General features: G+C 38.5%; 1 protein-coding gene across 1 annotated transcript in view; it reads right to left on the bottom strand.

Moving 5' to 3' along the window:
• Nucleotides 1-25,485, bottom strand: part of ACTN2 (actinin alpha 2) — a 68,319-nt gene that overhangs the window by 17,349 nt on the left and 25,485 nt on the right. The window contains exons 3-12 of the mRNA XM_051782837.1: nt 24,658-24,777; nt 18,648-18,734; nt 17,871-17,958; nt 15,739-15,817; nt 12,798-12,879; nt 9,401-9,486; nt 7,810-7,902; nt 6,612-6,842; nt 5,404-5,551; nt 3,687-3,837 (exon numbers count right to left, since the gene is read on the bottom strand). Coding sequence (XP_051638797.1) covers nt 3,687-3,837; nt 5,404-5,551; nt 6,612-6,842; nt 7,810-7,902; nt 9,401-9,486; nt 12,798-12,879; nt 15,739-15,817; nt 17,871-17,958; nt 18,648-18,734; nt 24,658-24,777 — 1,165 coding nt within the window. The remainder of the gene's footprint in view (nt 1-3,686; nt 3,838-5,403; nt 5,552-6,611; nt 6,843-7,809; nt 7,903-9,400; nt 9,487-12,797; nt 12,880-15,738; nt 15,818-17,870; nt 17,959-18,647; nt 18,735-24,657; nt 24,778-25,485) is intronic.

The raw sequence follows: 25,485 nt of genomic DNA, 5'->3' as shown, positions 1-25,485 counted from the left end.
TAACCATGCATGTAAGCACAATTTGAGCCTAGGTCTCCAGAATTAAAAGGCTCTCCAAATCAGTGTTACAGACAGTGGTCTGCTTAGCTGAATTTAAGTTGCTATACTAGAAATGATGGGTATACAAGAAAATGCATTCCAAAAGTTTTACCTTGATGATTGAAAATATTAAAATAAGCACAAAAGATTATAAATTAACATGGCTCTTCATAGTACAGCTCACTCAAGTGAGCATTTGCTATGTCATAAATGTTAAATCTCATTTTAGAAATGCCTGTCTTCTTTCAGTTTTATGTATAGCCCTATCCAAGCCCTGTCATGCCTCTTTGCCAAGGAATATCTAAGTCTGTACAGGCTGGGAATCTTATAGCAGCATCCTGGCTGGAATCACCTGTTTGCATACATGCATAAATCCTTTATCTAAACAGCACCAAACAACAAGTTTGTGGCAACTTCACCTTTAAGCACACAGTGGACTGAGCTGCTGCAGCAGAAAATACCAGAACAGACAGGAAACTGTAACAAGTAGAGTTCAAGGTCATACAGCAATTGTTCTCCTTTGAAATAGGAATGATAGGCATCCAAGAGATTGACTAATCAAAACATGGAGGTGTACTGACTTGGAATTTAGACACAGATGCTGATGATTTCTGTAAGGGCCTGATTCAGTGATGAGGAAAAAAAATATACACACACTTTGTGCGTGTAGTGCAAATGCACATTTCTTAGCATTCAGATATTAATCCTTCTTTAAAAACATGAATGAAGAAAGAAATCAGCATTTTCCTCCATAATCTCACTGTGGGAGGAATGATGTATAAATAATTAAAATCAATATTTAAATAGAAGCTGCCTATATGCTTGAAGCCAATGATAAAACCTGACCTTTATGACCTTTCATTCAGTGTTCTCCAAGGGCATTAAGCCTAACTGGGCTACTGAGTCACAGTGAAAATCAGGCACTGATAGCCCCATTGTATGGAGAAGCAGAGAAGTTAAATTAGAGCATCTCTAAATGCAATCAGCTTTCAGCACCTTTGCTGCCCAGGCCACAAATAACTTGTTTAACTTCACACAGCAAATTACTGAAACAACCGAGAAGAGACAATCCCAAAATAGATAGGATACAGTGTTCACTGGCGTCACCAGAGGTAAAGGACACAGGGTTCTAAACACTGGTGAGCAGATGCTCCACTACGTATACTACATTCCCCAAGTTTCTCATAACTGATGAAGCTGAAGCTGAATTAACAATGATTAGGTGTTACAGAAACTTTCTTTACTATAAAGAGAAACAAATCTTGGGGCAATCCCATGCACAAATACAGACTGGGCAGAGGATGGATTGAGAGCAGCCCTGGAGAGAAGGACTTGGGGATGTTGGTTGACAAGAAGCTCAATATGACCCAGCAATGTGCACGTGCAGCCCAAAAAGCCAACCACATCCTGGGCTGCATCAAAAGCAGTGTGGCCAGTAGGTCAAGGGAGAGGATTCTGTCCCTCTACTCTGGTCTTGTGAGACCGCACCTGGAGTGCTGCATCCAGTTCTGGGGACCCCAACACAAAAGACATGGAGCTGTTGGAGCTGGTCTACAGGAGGACCACGAAGACGATCAGAGGGGTGGAGCATCTCTCCTAAGAAAACAGGCTGATAGAGTTGGGGCTGTCCAGCCTGTAGAAAAGAATGTTCTGGGGAGACATTATTGCAGCCTCTCAGTACCTAAAAGGGGCCCACAAGAGAGCTAGAAAGGGACTTTTAAAAGGACAAGGGGGAATGGCTTTAAATGCAAAGAAGATAGGTTTAGACTGTATATTAGGCAGAAATTCCTTACTGTGAGGGTGATGAGGTACTGGAACAGGCTGCCTGGAGAAGCTGCGGCTGCCCCATCCCTGGACGTGTTTAAGGCCAATTTGGTTGGAGCTCTGAGTAACCAGGTCCAGTGGAATGTGTCCCTGCCCATTGCAGGGTGATTGGAACTAGATGATCTTTAAGACCCTTCCAACCCAAGCCATTCTATGATTCTATGAAATAACTCCACAACAGAGATCAAGGCATGCCAGAAGGTGTTTCATAAGCTCACATACTCAGCGCAATCTCCATTCTCTGTATTATTCAGATTTCTTTCACATATTAACTAAAAACAAGTACTTAGTCTGCCCACTGTGCTTTCTTTTCATCCTTTAAATAATCTTGAAGATAGGATTTTTCTTCTAAATCCCTTTGAATTACATAATTACTGTAAGTGCTGTTGCTATCAGGTATGAACTACATTTTTAGACAAGTCTCTGATTTTTAAATTGTTAATGAATATGGAGCTGTTTATGAGTCATGATCCTTGGCAAAGTGAAAAGAGGGCATGTTTTTAACACTTGGTTTCTAAGCAGTAACTGTTTTGCCTGTTCAAGGTGAGAAACTGGAACCTGGAGAGCTGAAGCCAAGGGCAGGAATCTGAGAATTTTGATCTTGGCTCCTGTTTCGACCACTACTGCACATTTGTTCCTGTTGGCTTTACAGATTTATACTGCGGGTGAGGAAGGAATTTAAGTAAGTGCCAAATTGCTAAGACCAGGAGTGGCACCACTGATTTACAGTACAAAACTAGTGCAATTAATTGCATAAGGGGATAAAATTGAATGTGCTTATCTTGGTGTATACACCAAGATGACTTGACCAGAAAAGGAACATCAGTACATAATAATACTACAGTCCTGTCAGTGTGGGCAGAGCTTTGCTGACAAAGCTGTGCTTCATGCAGGTGAATTAACAACCTTCCACAAACAAAAGCAGGCTCCACCAGCAAGCAGAGTTTAGCCAGACCAACCTGAACAGCACTCAGGACTTTGTTGCCATAAGGAGTCAGTCAGGAGCCTTGACTTTTCCCATCCCCAGCCTATATAGCTGATGTCAATGATACAGATGTAGCCTTAATGTGTTGCAGAGTTGTTCTCAGCTCTGTTTGTGTTTTCTCTGGGCATAGTATGCTGGATGAGCAAGTGTTGGTCCTCTGGCTAAGTTGATAGAACTGTGGGTGAAAACTCTAGCTCTCCTATGAAGAGCCTTGTGTGTGCTTGATTTCTTGTGTGACAATGAGCAAGTTCTTTAGTTTCCATATGCCCCACTGTCCTTTCTGTAAAATGGAGGCAATGGCACTTGCAATATAATATGAAGTGTTTGTGAAAATAAACATACTAGAGACAATTAAATGTTCAAGAAAGTCAGTGCATTACCCACTGCTATAGAGATAATTTACGGATGTGAAGCCCTTTGAAAAGACCAATATACTTGTGAAGATACTCGATCTGTAATTTGTGTAAGTGGAATTATTCTCTAAGTTAAATAACTCAAAGCCAGTACCTCTCAGCAGACCATATGAACTGTGAAATAAACACCTCCAGGATTCCCATCAACACACAATGGACTCATCAGCAGAACTAATGCTAGAAGATTACCGTTAAGTCAAGTTGAAAATGCTTGTTTTCAAATAATTTTGGTCAGTTGAATATCTATATTTGGTTGGGGGCAAGGGGGAGATGAGGGAAAGGTCTCAGTGACCAGCTCAGATAATATACTTATGAAGCTATCTCTGGAATTCTTAGGTTGGTACCTATGACACTATCAAATTCATTGGAAAGAGTTTATCACAAAGTTAAATGTCAGCAGCTGCAAGCCTTTAAATGGAACATACTTCAGCTCCTGGGCAATGGCAGCGATCTGTTCCACCCTATCCTGGTGAGCAGCCAAATCGCTCTCAAAAGCTTCATGTTTCCTTAACATGGCACGGACTTCTGTCAGAGAAGCAGATTCATAATCCTTCTGAAGTAAGATCTGCTCTTTGCCTGAAAGAGGAAATTAAAATATTACTCATTTTTCACTAATTTATTTGTTAGAAAAATTGCAAATTTAATCAACTTTTTAAACTCAGGCATGGTGAAAAATCGTATGTATGAGATGAAATCCCAACCCCACTGAAATTCAGTAGCAAATTATCAGCCCAACAGTGTTAATTAGAAACATATAGTTTTAAAGATCTCACAGTATTTCTGGATTTTTTCATAGGCTGTTTATACTGGTCTAAAATAGTGAGTATTACTGGAGAAATTGCTGGAGAAACTGGCATAAAAATGGTATATTAGCAAAAACTGGATCTCTAAACCATTGTAATAAGTCTTTTGTAGAATAGACTTACAAATAGACTTATGAAACCAGAAATCTCACTGCTATGCTCAGCGTCACTCTTACTAACAATGTTATTCTTTTTTATGTTCTGCCTTCAATTCATTATTCATTTCAGCACATAAAAAAAAACAAACCCAAAAAAACCCTGAGATGTGCGACTGCCTTTTGTATCCAATACTGAATTTGAAGTGGAAAATGCCAACCTATTTATGAAAGGCTAGAGAAGCAAAGAGTAAGTAGAAACTGAAATACTACTCCTGAGTAGCTCCTGTGTTGGACAACTGAATCCACACAGACAGGCCCTACAGCTGCAGCTCACCACGTCATTACACAGCTCCATGAATTCTAGAGCCAGACACAACTATTGTTTCACTTGCTATGTACCAGCTTAAGTGAAGTTTTCCCTGCACAGCGGCTATAATTTGTCACCGTGAGTAGTTTATGCTCAGAAAATAGGCTCTCAGGGCTAACAAACACTGTAGCTTCCCTTCTAGTGTCGGCTTGGCAGCCATTCCCAGCCTTGTGCGCTTCCAGCAACTGCGTTACAGGATGGACTCTGGTTTATTCTCACAGTGTGAAAAGAATCTAGCTGGAAAAAGCATGGCAGAAGCAGGAAGGCAGTTGTCAGGGCAAACAATAGGATGATTGAGCAGATCCATGTTTAATAGTCCCCAGCAAAACTAAATGCCGCTGTATGGTCCTATAGCTGTTACAACCACACGTAAGGTTAGGTTACCATTAAAAACAAGAACTATAAATGGGGTGTAATCCAGGGTTTGGAGCAAAGCAGAAATGAGTCCGTTATCATATAGTTTATGTGGACTATTCAAAACATCATGATGGCTGAATAAGAATCAACTCGGAATACCTCTGGTAATAATTTCACACTTAACAAGAGCTGTCACTGCATTTCTGGTTGGATTGCTGTGTACAAAATCATAGGAATACATGAGCAGTAATGGTAATATTCAAATGCCAAATATTCCCATTAAGTTTGAATCACTACCTCAAGTATGATTTTACAGTCACACTTCATTAGCAACAGGCCAACAATTTCGGATCACAACTACAGTCAACAAAACCGGACATTTTATCTGTTATTATTTTAGGTTTCTAAAATCATCCAAACTACTTATGAGTGAGTTCCTGGCTGGCAAATACTCAGCATTGGCAGTTTGACTTTGAACACTGAAACACTAAAAATGTTAAAAGCCATCTCTGCTCACCATACGCCCACTGTTCGTGAGTGGAAGCCTTCTGCCTAAATTTCTCAGCCAAGTGTTCAAGTCTTTCCAGTCGTCGTATTTCATTCAGCAGCCACTCTTCATAGCCTTTCTCAGCTTGTTCAAGTCTCTGCCAAGCACCGGCAATATCCTGTGAAGAGAATACATGGAAGAGAGGGGATGAAACTATAATCTCTATCTAAATTTACAGATTTCTGATTCATTCACAGTTTGGCTTCAAAAAGAGAGGGGTTTATGTCCAGATTTTGTAAACTCATGGAATCATAGAAAATGATGTTGGGCAGCTCAGGAAATCTTCCAGTCCAGACACCTGCTTCGAAAAGTGGCTTGTATTCAGTTGGGTTCATGAAAGGAGCCCCTGCACAAATGGCTTCCAAGCACAGCTTGGAATGTCTTCATGATATATTGTTTTTATCTCCCATTTTAAAATGTGTGTGTTCTTTTATTACATACCTATCTGTTATCAAAATAAAAGTGCTTTGCTTTCACAAATTGACAATAGCAAAACAATTAGTATCAAGAAGATTTGGTGCTTCTTACCAGTTTCTGTGGTGCACAAAGTTTTGTGAGCTTCCTTGGAAACTCAAAGGTGTAAGTAGGAAACTGAAGTAACAGGGACCTTATTTTCTGCATTTGGGGGGTGGACAATGGCTCTTTTCAGATAGTGCAATCATTTGTTTATGAACAACCAAAACACAATGATAGAACAGAGTACAGAAACAGGTTTGCTATATTCCACTGGAAATGTTTTGACCCACAGTCAAATTACAGCACTTATCAGCAGATGAAGATTCTTGGTACTGACTATTCTTATCTTCACAGACATAAGAAAAGAAGACAATAGAATTTTTAAAAGGAGAAAAAAGCAGAAACATACATTGAGCAATGTCAGTTTCTGTAGGTCTGGTGACTAAAATGTCAGTGAAACCACTGTGAGTTTTGCTTACATAAACAATATTTGTCCTCACTGACAGAGAAGTATTGATAACATTCCCATCTTGCATCCTTTGTTCTTAGGAAAGCCTTCAAAGAGGCAGGAGCATGCTTAATAGAAAGGAAGTATGTAAAAAGGGTGGTTTGGTGTTGCAAAAGTGCAACAAACTGATGTTTCTGAACATCAAACCTTCACGTTGACATTTTTGGGGGATCATTGATAAAGTGAACAGAATATTAATGTCTCCTTTACTTACTGAAACCATCTTCCCCTCCGATGGCATGAAAGCTGGACGATTGCTGATTCTCAGTTTTGTCTGCAGGGTGTTGAAATTGATCTCCAGTTGACATTTCTCTTGGACTTTGGGAGGTTTGTGTTTGCGGCGGTAGTCCCGGAAATCCTCTAATTTCTTCTGCATAGCCTGCATTGTTTTTTCTGGAGTCCTGTTTTCCAGCCAAGGAATTGTCCGGCGAATCCATTCTAAAAGCTTTCAAACCAACACAAACAACTCATATAAAGGCAATGGAAAAGCAACCAAAAAAAGATTATATCAAACACACAAATCTTAATTACTTTGTTCCATTTTAACATTATTGACTTCAGTTGGAATTGATGCCTTAATGGTGAGTAACCACAACATTTTCAAAGCTGAATAATACTTTTCTAACTAACTTGCCCAGATATTCTATGTATTTCTAGAAATAGCCCGATTTTCAGAAAGATGAACACATATGTAACATGTCTCCAGCTAATTACTCAAAATCTGAATTACCCAAAATCACTTGCCACTTTCAAAAGCGATGGGATCAGGACAGAAACCAGACAAGTAACTCAGGTCAAATAAAAATCTTGACTCTCATGTCCTTTAGTGCCAATGTAGACACAGACAGTAGTGCTGTGATCTCAGTATGTTTTTGCAGGTTATGCATAAAAGACTAGAGAGCTCTCACTTGTTCACTATACATCTGTAATTCTGACTCAGATTTGCCATTTCCCAAGAAAGGACAGGAGGAGCACAGTGTGCCTCCTTCATTCATCTGCTGTCTGTGCTCACAAGTGAATTGTGAACACCCTGACAGACCTCTCCAGTGTGCTTTGCAGTACACAAAGCCAATGGGCTTGCTTGGAGTGACAGGATCTGATATGTTCCACATGTGGCCAAGGATGGTTATCTTTGAAGATTACAGAGATAAGAAGCTTGGTCTTGGAGCAGACAGATGACAGTCCTCAAAACACCTTTTGGGCATGTTAACAAGACTGACTGACTTGCTGGAGGTCACACAGGAAGTCTGTGGCAAAGGAGTCACCTAAACCTTAACATCTTGGGCAGCTGGGCTTTGTACCCTGCCACTGGGAGATTTACACTCATAGTGTCTCCACTCTCCCAGAGCGTGCATGAATCTTTCAGCTTTCAGTAGTTCATTGTCACCACGTCACAGATACAGCATCTTTACCTCACTTGCTAGTCTCTCATACTCTTCCATCAACCTCTCATTTTCCTGATTCACAGCAAGCACCTTACAGATCCGGTTAGCTGCAGTCTCAGCCTGTAAAACACAGCAAATAAACAGGACATAGTCATAAACACATTCTGAGAAAGGTATAGCCTTGGAGAAAGAGAGAGGACGTGGCTGCTGCAAATGAAAAAATCATATTTTTTTATAGTTGTTGACTCATGCTCCTAGGTTACTTAGATATTCATTTCCCCTCCTTCTGCAGTCATAGATTTCAATGGCCTGAATAAGGCACAGGTCAGCACAGAAGTCCATCCCCTTGTTGTACAATGAGGTCTTATTGCACAAGGGGGAATTTTGCACTGCCATTATAGTTGTCTAATAAATCTTTTCTTTTCAAAGACAACTTAAGCCATTCTTAGAGATATCTTATTAGGTTATTTTTTTAAAATCACACCAAAAAAGTATTAGATTTGTTAGCCACACTGGAAAGATACCACACGAAATTCAGGAGTCTCAGACTACTCTATATCTGCACATCATATGTAGAAATACCCTTGAGAATAAATGCAGCTCAACCACTGACAGCAAATCTTTTCATGCCTCATGACAAACCTATATGTGAAGGCACGGTGCAGTTCTGCCATATTTAAAATTTACATTAGTAGTTTGAGATCACAGAGCTATACTTTCATGCAAATGTGACCCTGGAGTACATTTAAGCAAACAAATATCTGTGTAGACTCCTGTATTACAGAGTATTTAGAATTCCCCTTTTGCTCGAATAGCAAAACCTTCATAACGAGAAGTGAGAGGGTGCAACAGTAGAGCTGTGCTGTCGTAAGGTGTAGGTGACCTACCAGACAGGAAAGGAAATTAAATCCTGAGGATGTAGGAAAAATATCAACTACTTTTTTAAGGGTTTGTTGGGGTTTTTTTCACATTAAGTTGGGTTATGTCCATTTGTAGGGTATAAAAGTATGAAGCAGAACAGTGGGAAATGCCACATTTATAAGTGAGAATCCCATCCTGTATGACAGGTCTGCTGCTGATGTTCATGCCTTTTATGCAGTACTTTGATCCACAAATAATTCTGTTGGCTTCTGTGGGAATCAGACACAAATACTGTGTTGGATGTCTTCTGTGCCTTTCTGCACCTTAGGCATCTTTGAAAATCTAGCCCTAAATTACTACTCAGCACGAGTAAGTCTAGAATAGTCTCAATCTCCAAATATCAAACATTCCTTTATGCAGCAAACGCATAAGATGTTGTTGTAGCAACAAGCAACAACTCCATTTTACAGTATCTTCAAATACAGTTTTTCTGAAGTAGTCTTTATAATCACCAAATAAAGACTCAAAATTGGAAACAGGAATGTCCATTGGAATTAAAGAAGTTAACTTGCTACACAACATTTAACTAAAACAGGTTAGAGAGCTGGTTAAAATCAAGTATTAGTGCTCAGGTAGTACTTGCAATTGTTAATTAAAACCACATAGTACTACATTAGGATTTTTTTTAATAAACAAGTGGAAATGCGAAACAAACCAATCAAAAACACAGCAACCTGAAGGGACAATTGATTAATACCTGCTCTGCTCCAGCAAAAGCATGGTAGAAGCAGGACACATATGTCATGATAGCTCTCTCATCAGGTTTGGGAGTGTTCACAATATCTACAAGATGGGGGAGAAATTGAAACAAAGCAAAAAGAGAATCGAGGAGCAGAAAACAGGATGAATAAATAAATGTACAACTCTATGTCATTCTGACTGTTTTCTTGTCCATAGCTCTGAATTCTAGAAACTCCACGAAGCTGTAATAAATTTAGTGTTAGATTGACAGGTGCTGACAGAATAAAATGTACACTAAAAATTCAATGTAAGTTCTTATGAAGAGGAGGATTTTTTTTTTTAATAAGCTTGATCCTGCAGTATTGTCAGAGGGGGAGTGACCACAATTTTACCAGGACTGTCTGCTTATGGCTGATATGCATATGTCTAGTGACTTAGAATGTGGGGGGGGGTTTGACTTAGACACAGGAAAGACAGACAACATTTTGATCTGAGGAGACGTTCTCTGGAAGTTGCGTGTGGATTAGTTATAACTTCAGCATTATATATCAGTATTCTTTATACTGCCAATACCTGATGTATGCCCAACTCCAAAGTGCCTTGCTTTTTAAAGTTTTCCTTCTTTTCTTTAGGACACAATTCCAGAGCTCGTCTGAGATGTCTGTGTATGTTTCTGTGTCTGTTTTGCATAGTAGTGTCATTTTATATTGCTGTTTGTACTTACCATTAAGCATTTAACATTTTAAAAACAATCCTGAAAGCATAAGAGAAGGGTTTATTTTCTGAGCATCTGTTATGATGATTTGGACATCTATAGCAGAAATAATATCCAGCAGAGAGAAGGATGGCATTCTGCTATTGAAATTGTTTTTTCACTATGAGCTTATTTGCATTTTGCATTTTTAATGGTGCTTCAAATGAATGCACACAAGTTTATTTAAAGAGGATATCATCCTCTATCCCATTCAGTAACCACCTGTCAAAAACCTACTGGATATTATTAGTAAATGTACAGAAAGATGAGACAAGAAGGTTTGTTTCTATGGAACAAATGGATAGACTACTACTGGCTCTACTAAGACAGTGGCTCACAGCGAAAATCAGGCAACAGGATACGAGCTCAGCTCTAAGATGCTGTTCTAGTAACTAGCGAGGAAAAGACCAGAAAAGGAAAAATTGCTGAAAGAAACAAGACAGAAGGTGAAGGATGAGATCTGATCCATCTACAATCTCACCTTCTGAGCACCAGCAAATGCATGGTAGTAACAGGAAACATAAGTCATAATGGTTCTTTCATCAGGTCTGGCAGTGTTTACTACATCTGTGTAGAGAGAAGAGGGTTAACTGCTCAGAAATTCTCACAAGGTACTTTCATCTGATTATGCTAATGGTGCCACCTCAGTGCTGTAAGGATTCCAAATAAATACACCATTATTCAGGTTGCATCTGTTTACAGTTATCAGTGCAAAGCCACTTGAGCTTTAGGAGTCAGTAAATGCAAAAGATACAACTCTCTCTGAAATGGCAAAACATCTGAAGGTTGAGACTGTACAGAAGGGTATTGCTACCTTCTGGTTTGTGGAAACTTCCAAGCAGATGGCATGGTTGGCAGATCTACTGGGTTCAGCTTCACTGCCACTCCAAAGCAACTTCATCTAAATCACTAGAATTATTCCAGAGTTAAACACAGCCACTGACAGTCACAAAACAGAAATGCACACAGTGTGTATCAGCACAGGGACCCTGTAGCTGATGAGGTACTGAAATATATTGGAAACCCATAGAAGTCCTGCAGTCCAGAAATACATTTTGTGCTAAGAAAAGCTTGGATAGTAACAGTTTTGTAATCCCTGTGCCAGCCCATCTTTTTAGTTAATAGCATAAATCACAGGAGAGTTTGGTTTGGCTGGCTGATATCTTTGCTCCCATCATGGCAGGAAAGAATGAAAATATACAGTGGGTGCAATCAAGGTAAGGGTACATGGGTAAAAATTGACCTTTTCAATGAGTAACAGAGAAAGGCAGAAAAAGGTAGGTTTACACCAATTATGGCTGAGTAATGAATGATTCTAGTGCAAGCTGCAAGGATTCCTGTCAATGTAAGGAGTGGGAAGATACTGACATGAAAAGACCCAGGAATGAGGTGACAATTTCTAATATTAACAGTGAGATTTCTAAGTTCAGGACCAATGTATTTACTGATTTTACATCTACTTTACATAGCTGTGAACAAAACTTTGCAAAGTTTCCACTGATAACAAACTGGAAGTAAAGAGAATAAAAAGTGACCATGAATATTTAGAGGGTATTAGAAGAAATATAATTTCATTTCCTCTGCCCCTTCCAAGAGGAAAATAGTAAGATAAGGGCTAGAATGTGCAGAAAATCTGGTGAGGAAAATAAAGGGTTTCTTATATAGACTATGAAGAGGGAAAAAAACTGAGGAAAGTGGGAGCTGCTCAATGGTAAGAAGGCAGCACTTCTGTTTATTCCTTGCACAGTGTTTCAGAGAAAAATAATTCATGGTGCTTGAAAGGGGAATTGAAATTCAAAATATGGAAACAATTTGTTTTGAAGCATGAAAGTGAAAGCACTCTTCAACGAAGAGGTTACAATCTCGATTTTCCAAATCATCCTGCCTAACTTTCCTACCGAAGACTTCAAGAGGAACAGACATAGCCAGTCTGAGTGCTCTGGATAATTCCTGTGTTATCACTGCTCTACTGACAAGCCAGCAGAACAGAGCCTCCATTCTTGGAGATGAATGCTTTGAATTACTATAGGCAAATTCCAGTATTTTGGCAGCATTTTTTGCCCAGAGTACAAAAGTTCGGTTATCTTGAAAAAATTCAGGAAACTCTAAAAATTATAGATACACCAACTATTTGTTAAAACTATCACTGCAAAAAGATTACAACAAAAGTAAACCAAAAAAATGCTTCCCTCAACCTACCTCTCTTTCAGACACAGTATGTGTTTCAGATATTCTGAAAGTTTTGTACTTCTATTTGTATTTCTGGTCCTCTCAGTTAAACATTTTACAAAGTGAATATGCTTTGAGCTGCTAACAGTTGTATTTACCTTTATTAAACTTAGATTTTAATTACTTAAGGGCAAGGATTAACTTGATCCTGCATTTTACCTCAATTATCACAATGGGGCCATGTGCTGAGGTTAGGGTTCAAAGTAGTATAACAAATGCAAACGATAAAAAACAAGCAGTAACAAAGAAAAAAGTGAGGGAAATTATCCAATGCATGGGGAAAAAGAAGGAAAATATTGCTTGAAAACAAATCAGATTGCTACATTATGATTCATGTAGAAGAAATGTTGAAAATTTGCTAGATTAAAAAAAAAAATTCACTGTGTTCTGCTTATAAGCAACACAAACTTAAGTAAGATATAACCCTCACCTTCCGCATCCAGCATCTTTGGAATATCCAAATGCTTTTCAGCAATTTCCATGGCAAGGTTGATATTTCCTATGGGGTCATCCTGCATTAAAGAAAAAAGTTTGAGTCAAAGATAGAAGTTTTTATTTGAAGCAAAACTACAGTAGGTAATAAAATGTATTCTGGTTTTCCAAACTGTAAACTGGATTCACAACTACTGTTCTTCAAAAAGCAGAGTCTAGGTATATGAACTTTTGGTCTATCTGCTGCTATACTTTTCAAAGAAAACTTTAATAGGCTATTATCTACCACTAGGACTCTGCTGCAAACATATTCTGAAGAGGAATGTAGATATTGTGTGCAGTGTACACTCATCATTCTCAGCTAATTCTGAATTAAGTACAGCAGCAATACATACAGTAAAGGCCACTGGTCCAGCAGGCTAAACTAGATCATTCAAAACAAAGTTAGTCCTGCCTATTTTTTACCCAACTCTACAGTATATTACAGGCATATGACTTCTGAGTTCTCTATTGGTCAGGTGAACGCATGAGAAGCAGCAAGCACAGACAGAACAGTTCTCCAGAAGGAACAAAACTTGCTAGTTTGGGCTTGGACATAAAAATCTGTAATGCCTCTATAAACTGAATTTTAGAGCCATGGAAATTCAAGCACTTCCTCTGATTTTGAGACTTTGGTTTTCGAAGGAAAGAAAAAAGGAAACAGTGAGCACAGTTCAGACAGACAGCAGACATTTCATGTCTTACACTACAGACAGGTGTTGCTGACAATGCAAGAGTGTGTCAGATTGGGCCTACCACTAAGGGAGCCTTCCCATATCAGCCTGGAGGGAAAACACCCTATGAGAAATGGCAGTTCATGCCATAAATGCTATTATTATTTTCACGTATTTGCAAACTGGTGAAGTATTATAACCAGTCTGAACAATGCCCATGTCTACAGAGAGAGGTTGGGAAAATAGGACACAGAAAAGCAAAGTAAAAAATACAGTAAATCTAAGTGAGACCTATTGACTAGGTTAAAACACTGCTTATGAATGAGTGATGAGCACCTCATATTTGTGTGCTTGGTACTAAGTCCATCAGTAAATAGTGCTCCACTGCTAAAGCACTTCTTTAAAATCACAGCAGCTTCTGAATAATTGGAGATCTCCATCACCCATCCTTTTTAAAAAAACTACAAGCCACAGTAACTAAAAATCTCTGCTACAGCTAAAGAAATACCTCATCTAACTTGTCATAGTCAAGAAGATCAGGCCTGTGTCTATGGATAAGGGCGTTGAAAGCAAGGCCATCTTTCCAGCTACAAGTTCACACAAAAAGCATTGGTGTGAAAAGGAAAGGACAGCATGCAGGAGATAAGAAATCAAGAAACAAGACACCAAGACAGCTGTTAATGTAACCAAAATGAGCAGTCAATCAAACACAGCCAGGTCAGGAAAGCAAGATCTATTTTAAGATTTTTTCTGCATGTGCTTTACGTGCCACAGCTCAGTCTCAATTTGAAACCTGACCTGTTCTTATTTTAGAAATCTCTAAGAGGGAAATAGTAATGTTGAGGCAGACCTGCTTGTGTTCTGTTCCCTTTTCTCAGCACTTGTCTACAGGATCATTATACTGTGAAGTTCTTTAGGACTGTACTTTTCAAAGCACAAATTCAATCAAACTAACTTCTCTTTGTGCCATGCATAATAAGCACAGAGACAGGTAGCTTAGTCATTCCATTAATCTGTTTATTTGTAGGAAAGGTTGTATATAGAATTAGAGAACAAGCTGGTATTGATGGCTAATATTTTGCCCTTTGGTACAGATCTGCAGTTATCCTAACAGCTACCTAAATTAAAATCTAATGTGTTCAGTACTAAGTTCATTTAATTTTCATCACTGCACACCTTGGGGACTCTGGTATAAATTGAACATATATATAAAGCAAACTAGGTTTTAAAATAATTTCACTTAATCCATTTATCTTTTGTTTCATCAAAGACTTTCTAATAACAGTTGATTCCACTAGTAAAATCAATTTGTAATGACATGGAATGGAAAATACAGTTGATGTTTTACCAGTCTCATCAATGCGAAGTTGCACTCAACAGATTAAAATCAATGATTAAGTTTTCTGTTGTACAGGTGTTTACGTGAGACCTGAAGATGCATTCATTCCAGAGAGCAGAAAATGGTATGTATATATTGAAACCTAATGTAAAACAACAACATTCCACTTTCTTTTTATGTTTTATTCTTCATTAATGATGATTCTGAAGAAGAAGAAATTCTGACATTATTGTTTGTTCCTCATTCCTCCCTCTCAAACGAAAGTGGCTGGTATCTTTTAGAAAACACGCACTTTGCCATGAGTAGCACACTGTAACAAAATAGTTTTGCAATCCCCATGAGGTACTACCCAAGGAAGTTAGGATAGCAGTTTTGTTTCCACTTGTCTGGAACTATAGGTAGAAGTTAATCTGAGAATTGGTGAATATTTTCTATGTAAGACTAATAACTCAGCGTGTACTCCTAATTATCAAGGGTAGTGTTTGTTCTAGGGAATTTAATCATCATGTCACTGTTTACTGATCTGTAATCTACAGTAATTTACACGAGATACTAAACAGGATGGACTGTACAATACTATCAGTGGTAAATGGATAATTCCATGTGTTTTACTTAACATCTGTATTGGGCAGTGTAAAGGACTTCATCAACTGCCCAACAGCTGAGGACAAGCTTATTTGCAATTAGATGCAGAAGTTGTTGTAATGGGAAGGAAAGAAGGACAAGGTCCTCTCCCCCATGTCAGTGGGGTTTTTTTGGAAGGACCTTAGAAAGTCAGTTAGAATTAGTATGCATTCATCAGCCTGTCTTCTAGAAAACATGCTAAGCAAACCAGAAGCAAGCCAAATCACTGCAGGACAGCATGCTGTACCACCCAGACTGATGACCTTATTTAGCTTGGAGTAGTCAATAAGATCAGGTCGGTGTCTGTGGATAAGTGCACATAATCCAAGGCCATCTTTCCAGCTTTACAACAAAAAAATAAAATGGAAAAAAATAAAAAATTAGTTAATAAAGTCATGGCATTTTACAGTTTGATCCTTGCTCAAGGCTTAAAATCAAGCAGGAATTCTCCTGTCTAATCCTGACACTTATGTTCTGTCAAGTCTCATCCCTCTGAGCTGTTCTGTTACTGTGCTCCTTTTGTTGTAATACATACCTTACTCTACAGTCCATATACACTTAAGAACTCCAAATACTTTCTAAGGCAGTGTACATTCTGTGCAATTGTACCTGATTTCAATTGCTTAATTCATGTAGTGTTCTAGGATAGCTCATGTACATGTTCATCAATGAAAGAACATAATCTCCCATTACACTTAGAGCATATTTGTGAAAAAATAAAAAGAAGAGCAAACCTGCAATTACTTGAATTTGCTGAAGCAATTGGCTTTTTTTGTGTCAGTTATTTCAGAGAATTTTAGTGGCACTTACTTCGAGAAGTAAGAAATCATAAATCAGTTCAGTTTATTTAAAACACTTCTCACTTATCACAGCTTTGATCTGAGTTCTTACACTTCATCATTACTTCAGACTCGCTATCTTTTGAGGCAAGAACAGACAATGAATGGAGATACAAATAATACTTATTTGGAAAGATTATGAGAGGTTTCTTTCAGTCATAAGCAATTTTTCTGAAAGATACTTTATGTAAACACTTTAAGCAATCACAGGGTCTGTAATTTGAGGTCTTGTCCTTGTGTAAGCCTAAGCATGTTAAGGCTGTTAAAATCCCTGTCACTGAGATGTCTGGGTAGGTCCTTCAAATAACAGAACCATCTCCAATAAAAATGTAATACAATAAGCAGAATATACCTATATTGTATAATATGACATCATCCAGAAGGTAAAACTTAATCAAACTGAGAACCAAACTAACAAATTTTTCTTTCTCCAAAAGGTGTAAACTAAAACGATCTGGACAGCCTGCTGTAAAGTAGTCCTGTAAGAGCTGATCCACCCAAGCGTTAATCAAGGTACTTCCATTTAATGTGTTTTCCCTATATCATGTATCAGACCAGAATAGGTACATATACAGAACAAGATTCTGGTACTGTAACTTACAGTATACCCTGGATCCATATAAAGCTCTATGAAATATACCTTTGTATATTCTGGGAAAGTAACACATAACAAATTTCAGATCTCTGAAAGGCCATACAGGAACTGTAAATGAAATATTTTTTATCTTGGAATGCATATATGAACTGTATCTTCTCTGTCACTACATGTGTTTTAGGTACTGCACATTAAGAAATAATTAAAAACAGCAGAACACTATTAAAGAGTTTTTTTAAGTACTAGAAGGGTTTCAGGAAAGGGAAGATCACATAGTTAGTGTGAATGGCAAGCCATGTAGTTTAATGAAGTAGGTCACTGGTAGAGCTTCAGGAACTAGCCCAAGGAAATCCCCAAACCAGGCAGCCTGTATATGGCCTGGAACTCCCATTCTAACTCTTAATGAGAACCACAAGTCTGGAGCTTTACTACGTTTTCCAACTTAGGTCATGATCCTGATTCTGAAAACAAACGTGTTTAAAGTATTGCCGCTGTTGTGTATGATCTAAGTGCATTTTTTGCTCTTTGCTTATAGTTACATTACAAAATGATAAAGACCGATTCTCCATGAGATATTTGCATGCTCAACACACTGGTATTTTTGCCAGAACAGTCTCTCTGTGGCTCTCTGCAGTGGCTCTCATTTGAAAGCAGTCATTTGCCACTATGATGTAGTACTCAAGAATTCCCATATACCAAGGACTTCTAATAACATAGTATGGTAATTGGGTATGTAGTAGGATTTTTTTCTTTTAAACAGTAACTATGGAAGTCATAGCAGATAATGCCAAAGGCTAACCAAAATAAGACTCTGAAGATAGAGCACCAGAATCTGAAAAAAATTCTAGTTGACAGTGAAGACCCAAATCCCCCTATCAAATATATACCTACACAACTGTGGGGAAAATTTGATGTAAAATTTTTTAGATCGTATCAACGTCTTGAAATAATGAAAGTTTACCTAAGATGGAAGTTTTGAATGTTCACATTTCTGTAAGGAGCAGTTTTCCTTTGACACCACAGCAGCAGCCCTTCTTTGGCAGAGGTCTCTGTAAAAGACACAAGGGAGTAAAAATGAGGAAAGACGTGAAAAGTACCCAAGTAATTACTTTCTAATAGTCAGCCACCATAAACTGGCATAAACTAACATTTAATCCTAAAATATACTCATATAAATGGACAACTGGGGCTCCATTAGAACACAGAGTTCAGTTAAGACTAGAGTCAGCCTGCACAAAAGTTTCGGGATGTTAGAAATTTAAGGAATTATATTGGTTGGACAGCAGACTGTATATTTGGAGAAAAATACCCAATACAAATATAATACAATTAGACATAAAAGATTGTTGGTGCTTACATGAAACATGCTTGTAATTTAAGTTCAGGACTGAAAAAAGTACGTTGGAAATAGGACCAAACACAAAGGATACAGCAATTAGTTTCAGGACACTGAAGCTCAGAAACATAGTCATGTTTCTGTCTCTTCAACTGAGAGACATGACCAGAACTTCTGCATTTAGAAAGCTGGCTCAAAGTCTCTGTCAGGATAAGGAGAGTAATTACTTTTTCCCTCCCGAAGTTAATTTTGTCACCAGGTAGCAAATGATGATACCAGATGCGGTATCATCTTCTGTGAAAAAATTTATTTTTAAAACACTCCTCTTCCTTACGCACAATTCATATAAAAAAGTTTTTAAACAGATTTCCTAATTATTTAACATAATTGCATTACTATTACCTTCCACTGAAATATCTTGAATAGCAAAGCGAAGGATGATAGTCCAGATCATACCCAGCGTCATTTTCACATTGCCATCCACAATTTCTAAGGTAAAAAAAAACATATTGCAGTAGTATTTAGAGTGATTTTTTCCAATTTTATCTTATTTTAATCATAGATTTCTACCAGTAATCCATTGCATCTAATAAATTATTTATATTTCTATGATAATTTTTTATTCGCATAGAGTTCACCTGGATTCATTTTTCAACAAACTACTGGTTGTGCTACTCTGGACTGAAGACTACTGAGGTTAAGACCACTTCAGCCCTTCCATGCTAAAAGCCTTCTCCCCACGTAGCTGTAACTGTTTCAAATCTTCACCTTTTAGGGGGACTTTTTAGAGAGAACATGAGGGGAAATACTGTAAGTTTGAACAATATCAGCCCTATTGTTTTCAAATACAAAGGAACTGAAAAAATATGATCTTACCCCAAATTTTAAGAAACTACAGGACACTAACAGTACTCAGAAATTCCCCTATACTATTTAGATATGTTTGAGAATATACCTATAATGCCAGCACAGACTAGATATGAAGAACAGCTCTTGAGACACAGCACCTCCTGAGACAAAGCTACATAGCTTCCTGCCTGTTCATTAACATGGCCATGAGGTTGTAATGTCTTACAGTTCTAATGCATATGCATATTTACATGTCTTTAATATAAATGAGATTTTTTTTACCTCTGCAGTTTCAATTTGTTTCAAGACTGCTTGGGACTACCTGTAAAGCCAGGTCAAAATCCAGTGCTCCTACATTGTAATTAAGTGATACCACTTAAATTTTTCAACACCAAAAATGTACTGCCAGACCACTTAAATGTGTTGGTAATGTTAAATCAATCTGAAAAGCAAGTCAAGAGACTCAGAAAAACATAGTGAGACTATAATGAAGGTCCACCACTGGAAAGGGAGGAGGTGGGACAATGAGAGATGGGAACTGCAGGCTGACTTTCCAGTCACCTCATACCAAAGGAGCAGTGGAGGGGGGAAGGCACCAGCTGCTCCCCTACTTGAAAGTCACCTCCAGCCTTTCTCAAAAAGTGGAGCAGCTGTGGCTGCCTGGGGGCCCACTGGTGTTCTGGGGAAGGAGCTTGCATCAGGAGGAATTTCCTCAATTTAACATCAAATGCCAATAGAGATGCCAGCAGAAAATGCAGTCACTCTGCTACTTAGAAGTTGCCTGAATCCAGGGGCAACTTTTACAGAACAAAGCAGCTGTTGTCTCCGAGACTTGAGATTCATGTTGAATTGCAGTAGGACGTGACACAAGCTGTCATTTGAACCTATGGAATTAACAAATGTGATAGGAAATATATCACCATCGCTAGTCTATACTTAGTAAGTGTGATAATTCAAGTTTATATATGAATGGCTATTTTTCTGCTTTCCCCTTTGGATCGTGCACTAATTTTCCAGAATTCCCACCTCACTCTGCCAGGCTTCCATGTATCCTACCTTATTGGCCCTAAAAGATCTCAATCATATCACATCTCAAAACTAAACCCTTTCAGACAAAAAAGACTAAATGGCAATTAGAGCATGTAGCTCTTTCTTCCCTCCTCTTCGGTCAAGTACTTCATTGTATTTTAATATCTGATAAGTATTTACAGAAAAGACAAATTTCTTCAAATTTAAAATAATTTAAATACTCAGGAGGCATTGCTTATTGTCAGGCAATCAACTCATGGATTTACATAATCACTACATCGTTTTTTTGATTTACATATCCATATGTACACACAGACTGAATGAAAGAGCAAGAGAGGGAATTTTCTATGTTGTGCCTCGGGAGAATTTTCAAGTGATTTGTTAGCTTTGGCTTCTCATTATCTGCTGCAGGCATAAAACACAAAAAAGACTCATATAAAAGAGAGTGAAGAAAAACAAATTGCTAAAATGTTGAAAAGTATCAATGACAAAAAAAATACTGATTCATTCCTATCATTTTCCTCTACAGGTCAGTAGAAGACTTCATTAATTTCTTAATACTGCCTGTTTCCTCTGGAAGGAATATAGTTTCTACACCTCACATATGCAAAGATACAGCTTTCTGAGTTTGAGGGCAGGAAAGGAGAGAAGGGAAAGTGAAGGGAAAACAATAAAATCTGTCTAGGGAAAAAGCTAAGCAAAACAGAGTGGTAAGTTCTCAAAGGTTTTAGTTCCATTTTTTTATTCTACTTTTTCTTTTTTTTTTTTATTCCAACCTTCTTGCAGCAGATTCATTCAGTCTTTAACACTTTTCCTGCTCCCCAGAAAAACAATACAGAAATGTTTCCAATTAACAGGATACAGATCTTTTGTGGTTCTCCATATTTACTTGATTTCATTCAGGATGCGATCACCTTACAAACAGCGTTTCTGCACTTTTATTAAACCTTAAGGGAAAACTTCTAATTTCCAGACTGTGAATGGCTCATAAGGACTACTTTCCACAGTTTTACTTTAGCTTCTTGACTCTCTAGTCTCATATCATGACCAGTGGAGAGAAAGACCCATACACAAGACAGATCAGAGTAGCTAAATTTGGCTTCATCTCAGCATCATAGTTAAAGGTGATCAGCTCTCTCCACTCCACAGATAGCCCAAAGAAGTCAGGCTCAGAACAATAATGACAACTTTAAAGAATGTCCCTGGCCCCTTAAAAATACTAAATTGGTCTTTGTATTGATGTCGCACAGGAACCACAGTTTAAACATTGTTTTGAGGCCACATTTTAAATGACAGTCATTCCCGTTGGGCCTACAAGCTCCTCACCATTCAGCATATCAGATAGTAGAAAATGATCCTTAGCAGATTTAGATACAAAACTTTTATGCTTTGGAAATTAAAAAGTATTCCAAGCATCCATGTAACTCAGAGAATGCCAAAACAGATGGGTGTGGGCCAGCCCACATGCCCTGTGCTCACACACAGAGGCAGTGAGTTAAGTGGTTATGGACTTTGATAAAAATACAATCTTAAGGACACTGTGTTCTGCCTCCTTGCTGGCATTCACTCCAACCTACTACAATGACAACCCAGTCAACAATGCTGAAAAATGCAACAAAAGAAAAAAAGGATGTGAAGTGTGTTTTAAAACCTGATCAGATTGCTGATCCAGTCTCCAGCAGAGCTACAGCAACAGTTGTCAGCCCAAGTGATAGGGTAGGGCTGTGAAGTGTGGGAGCAAGTATGCAGGACCAGGGAGCACAGTGGCTCTTTAAACACATACTGGTGCCAGAGGTCCCACACTGTGAAACCATACCCAGTCAGACATGACACTGTATTGCTGCATCAGCACCACACTGTGCCTTCAATAACAAATTTATTAGAGGAGATGTAGTAAACTTAACAGGACACTAAGCACGTCTGTGCCATATCTGGCTTTGTATTCAGCCTCTTTAGAGTAGGAGTAGAAGGCACACGAATCTATCTGCTCCTGCCCACGTGGATATAATCTAATGTGGGCATCAAGCCATACTTGACATAGTGTAATGTCTTACAATGACAGGTTCCCCTCTTCATCTAAGCTATGAAAGTAGCAGTGGATTTCTCTCCCATGCTTCCATCCAAGAATTTAACTATTTTAATTTTTCTTAATGCTAACGAATTAATTTTGCATCTAATCCCTCCATTTTACAGATTGAGAATTCCAGAAATAGAGAATAAACCCTAAAAACATCACTGTAATCCCTTGGGTTACTAGCTATAGCCTGCTGTTACATGCAGGAATAAATACTGAGTGCATGGACGGTAACCTTGCAGCAACTGGCTGAAAAGCTGCAGAGGTTACTGCCCCTTCCACCTTTCCAAAGGGAATCATCACAGAACAGCTAAATCACAGAGCATCTGAATTCATGCCAGTTGCTGTCAAGGAGAACTACAGGGTTATTTTAAAGGTTTTCAGTGTCTGATGTGAGCTATCCCAGATGCTGTGCCTTCAGGTGATACAGGAAGTGCTCAAGTGCTGTTCTCTAGCCTTGAGTACCTTGAGCAGCAATGAGCACCTTGGGCAGCAATACGCAGCAATAAGCAGAGTAAAATAAGGGAGATGGGAGTGCAGAGGGCTGGATTGCTCCTTTCAGAAGCAGATATGAACTGATGTATAACTTGGTTTAAATATTCCAGCCTTGTGCAAACTGTGATCAGAGAAAATAACCACTCTGTCCCACAGGATACTCCCTTTGCTACACTCTTTGGTCAGGAAGCCTCAGAGCCACCTGCATGTCAAGACAGAAACTACTGTTCATTATTTGCTTCATGCTCTGTAATCTCAGCATTTATTCACCAGATATCAAACAGGCTTCTGTATTCTTAATTTTCATTTCCACCCACAAATTGTCTCTTCAGTACCCTCTGCTGTCCGTTCAATGCCTTGTCACTCTCAGAAGAACCTTAACTGCAGAGATTTAAGGTAGCAGCATATTTTTTCATCCCACTTTAATTGAACAAAGGGCCCAAGTGCCCCTGACTGCCGTACAACTGATGGAGGGAGCCAGGCTCCTCTGAAATGCAGTAGAGCTCTTCTGAGATCTGAAGTGCCTTTGGAAATTGCCCATTTCTCCCCACTGGTGACATACTCTCCAAAAAAGGTCTCTGTTACATGCCTATAGATAGATGGCATGGATGTGGACTCAGATGGCCCACCCAGTTCAGCCTCAAATAAATAAAGAGTGAGTTCAAAAAAACACTTTGTCCAGAAAATCCAATTCTTGAGATTTTGAGTTCTAGATCTAGAAAGTGAACACATTCGGTGAACAATACTCATGGAATTAAGTGGGCTAGGTCAAACCCCTGTGGAATCAATAAATGCTCACATATCTCTCCATTACTTCTACAGATGCCCTTATCCCACATAATGAACCTCCTGATCCAGACACAATTACAGTAAGTTCCCTGAGATCAAGGTTTGGAATCCCATATAAGGATATACATATATATATAAAAGCCTGGAGGAATCAGGAAACAGGAAGAAGAGGCTCATAAATCAATGTAAAAAGGCCTAACAATGTGAAGAGAATATAGGAGTGCTTCTCATCATCATACTGAGGTTAGAGCCAAAAGTTTGCTTTAAGGACATATTAGAGTCTAGAAAAGAAAAGGCACAGAAAGCACATCACTGAGGCTATGGAATCAAAACTAGTTGGATATCATGCTAACTATGTCATTGTATGGTAATGGCTATGCAAAGCATTATGCAAATATCTTCATGGAGCAACTAGTTCTAGACAGATCTTTGTCCTTTTTAAACAATTAATTGAATCTTCTAGGGAGGCATAGGTTCACTGGCAGTGATAGTCTGCCTTCTTTAGCTCAGTTTACATCTATCTGCATCTGGCTACCAACCACATGTCTGTATTTAGCTACAACAGAACAATAAAAAAGTAATTACTTTAGTAAATAGCATCCCACTCCACTTTCTTCATAAGTTCAGTCTCTCCCTAGATACCATAGTTTCTTTCGATCACTCCCTTAACCCTGCATTTGAATTTTAGAAACACAGCTGCAGTCAGGCTCATAAAAAAATGGGAGTAGGTCCCAGCCACTTGGTAGTGATGTCAGCCTCTGTCTTGTCTTAATAATATCTCCTTAAGATAAAAAACATCCCATACTGGATAAAGCACACCCTCAAATCCAACATGGTTTCTAAAGGAGTTCCTTATTTTCAATAATGTAGGACAAACAATGTTCTGAAAGAAAAAAATCATTATCTCAATACCCACTCAAACACAGACAATTCAACTTAATCTTGGAGATAAAGTAATCTTAGAGCTCATTTGTACCCCTATCCCTCTCCAGGTGTCCACAAATTTCCATGTCTTGTCCTGTCACAGTTATAGGTCAGTAATCAGTATTGAGGGATTTTTGAGTACCCTTATATAGAAAACAGTCCACATAATGTGACCAAGGGTCTCATCAGACTTCTTTGCCATGGGAATGCTCAGGACCTAAGTAAACTGCACTGTCAAGCTCTGTCACATACCTTCTGCACCAATCGACACAAGTTTCACTCCTTTGCTGGCGATATAATCCAGAGCTTTGTTGACATTAGCAATTTTATGGAAGCGCATCTTCCCTCTGTCTGGTTTCGGTAGTCTTTCCCCTGCAGAAGAACAAATTTAATGTGTTTATTGTTACATACACCTTGCTACAGACACACAAGTGATTAGAAATCAAGAGTGGATGTGGTCTGAACACTGCCTAAATTTATCAGTAATTTTAACAGGTATTTTTTTGAAAGAATGCCAAAGGGGTTTGAACAAAACCCTAAAGAGAAAATTCAAATGTTGAAGCATCTCACTTAGATCTTTCTGATATAGCAGTAAAACCAGAGTAAAATTTTTGTTTGCCCTAGACATCTGGAAGATACATGCATGCTTCCTGCTACTCAACATATGGTTCATTGCTATTGTCTGTTAGAGTAGTTGAATACTGAGAAGGCAGGATGTTCTCAGAGCTCATCATTCGTACCTGCCCAGTTGCAAAGAGAGGCTGAATTCTATCCAGCAGATCAGCTGTAGCATCCTTCCACATCTGACCAAAAACAAAGGCTGTTAACAACTTCATCCAGCACAGCAGAGCAGCTCGTTTCAGAGCATTGGCTGATGTGTTTGAACAAACTTTTCTTTTCAAATGATCCCAAAGCAGAATAATTTCTAAAAAGACCAATGATCCTTTGAAGATCTTCATTCCCCACTGAAATTTCCAGCAAAAATGTAAACTGTATTTTCCATGAGCTATTCCCTTCCCATTCAGGGGCATTCTGAGTGCACCCTGGGGACTGCCTCTCTGAGTAACACAACAAGGTGAC

Source organism: Manacus candei, unplaced genomic scaffold, assembly GCF_025592945.1.
Source record: "Manacus candei isolate 608988 ecotype Guabito, Panama unplaced genomic scaffold, ASM2559294v1 h1tg000017l, whole genome shotgun sequence".
NCBI lineage: Eukaryota > Metazoa > Chordata > Aves > Passeriformes > Pipridae > Manacus > Manacus candei.
The sequence above is the reverse complement of the archived record's forward strand: the minus strand, read 5'-3'. Positions and strand labels throughout refer to the sequence as shown.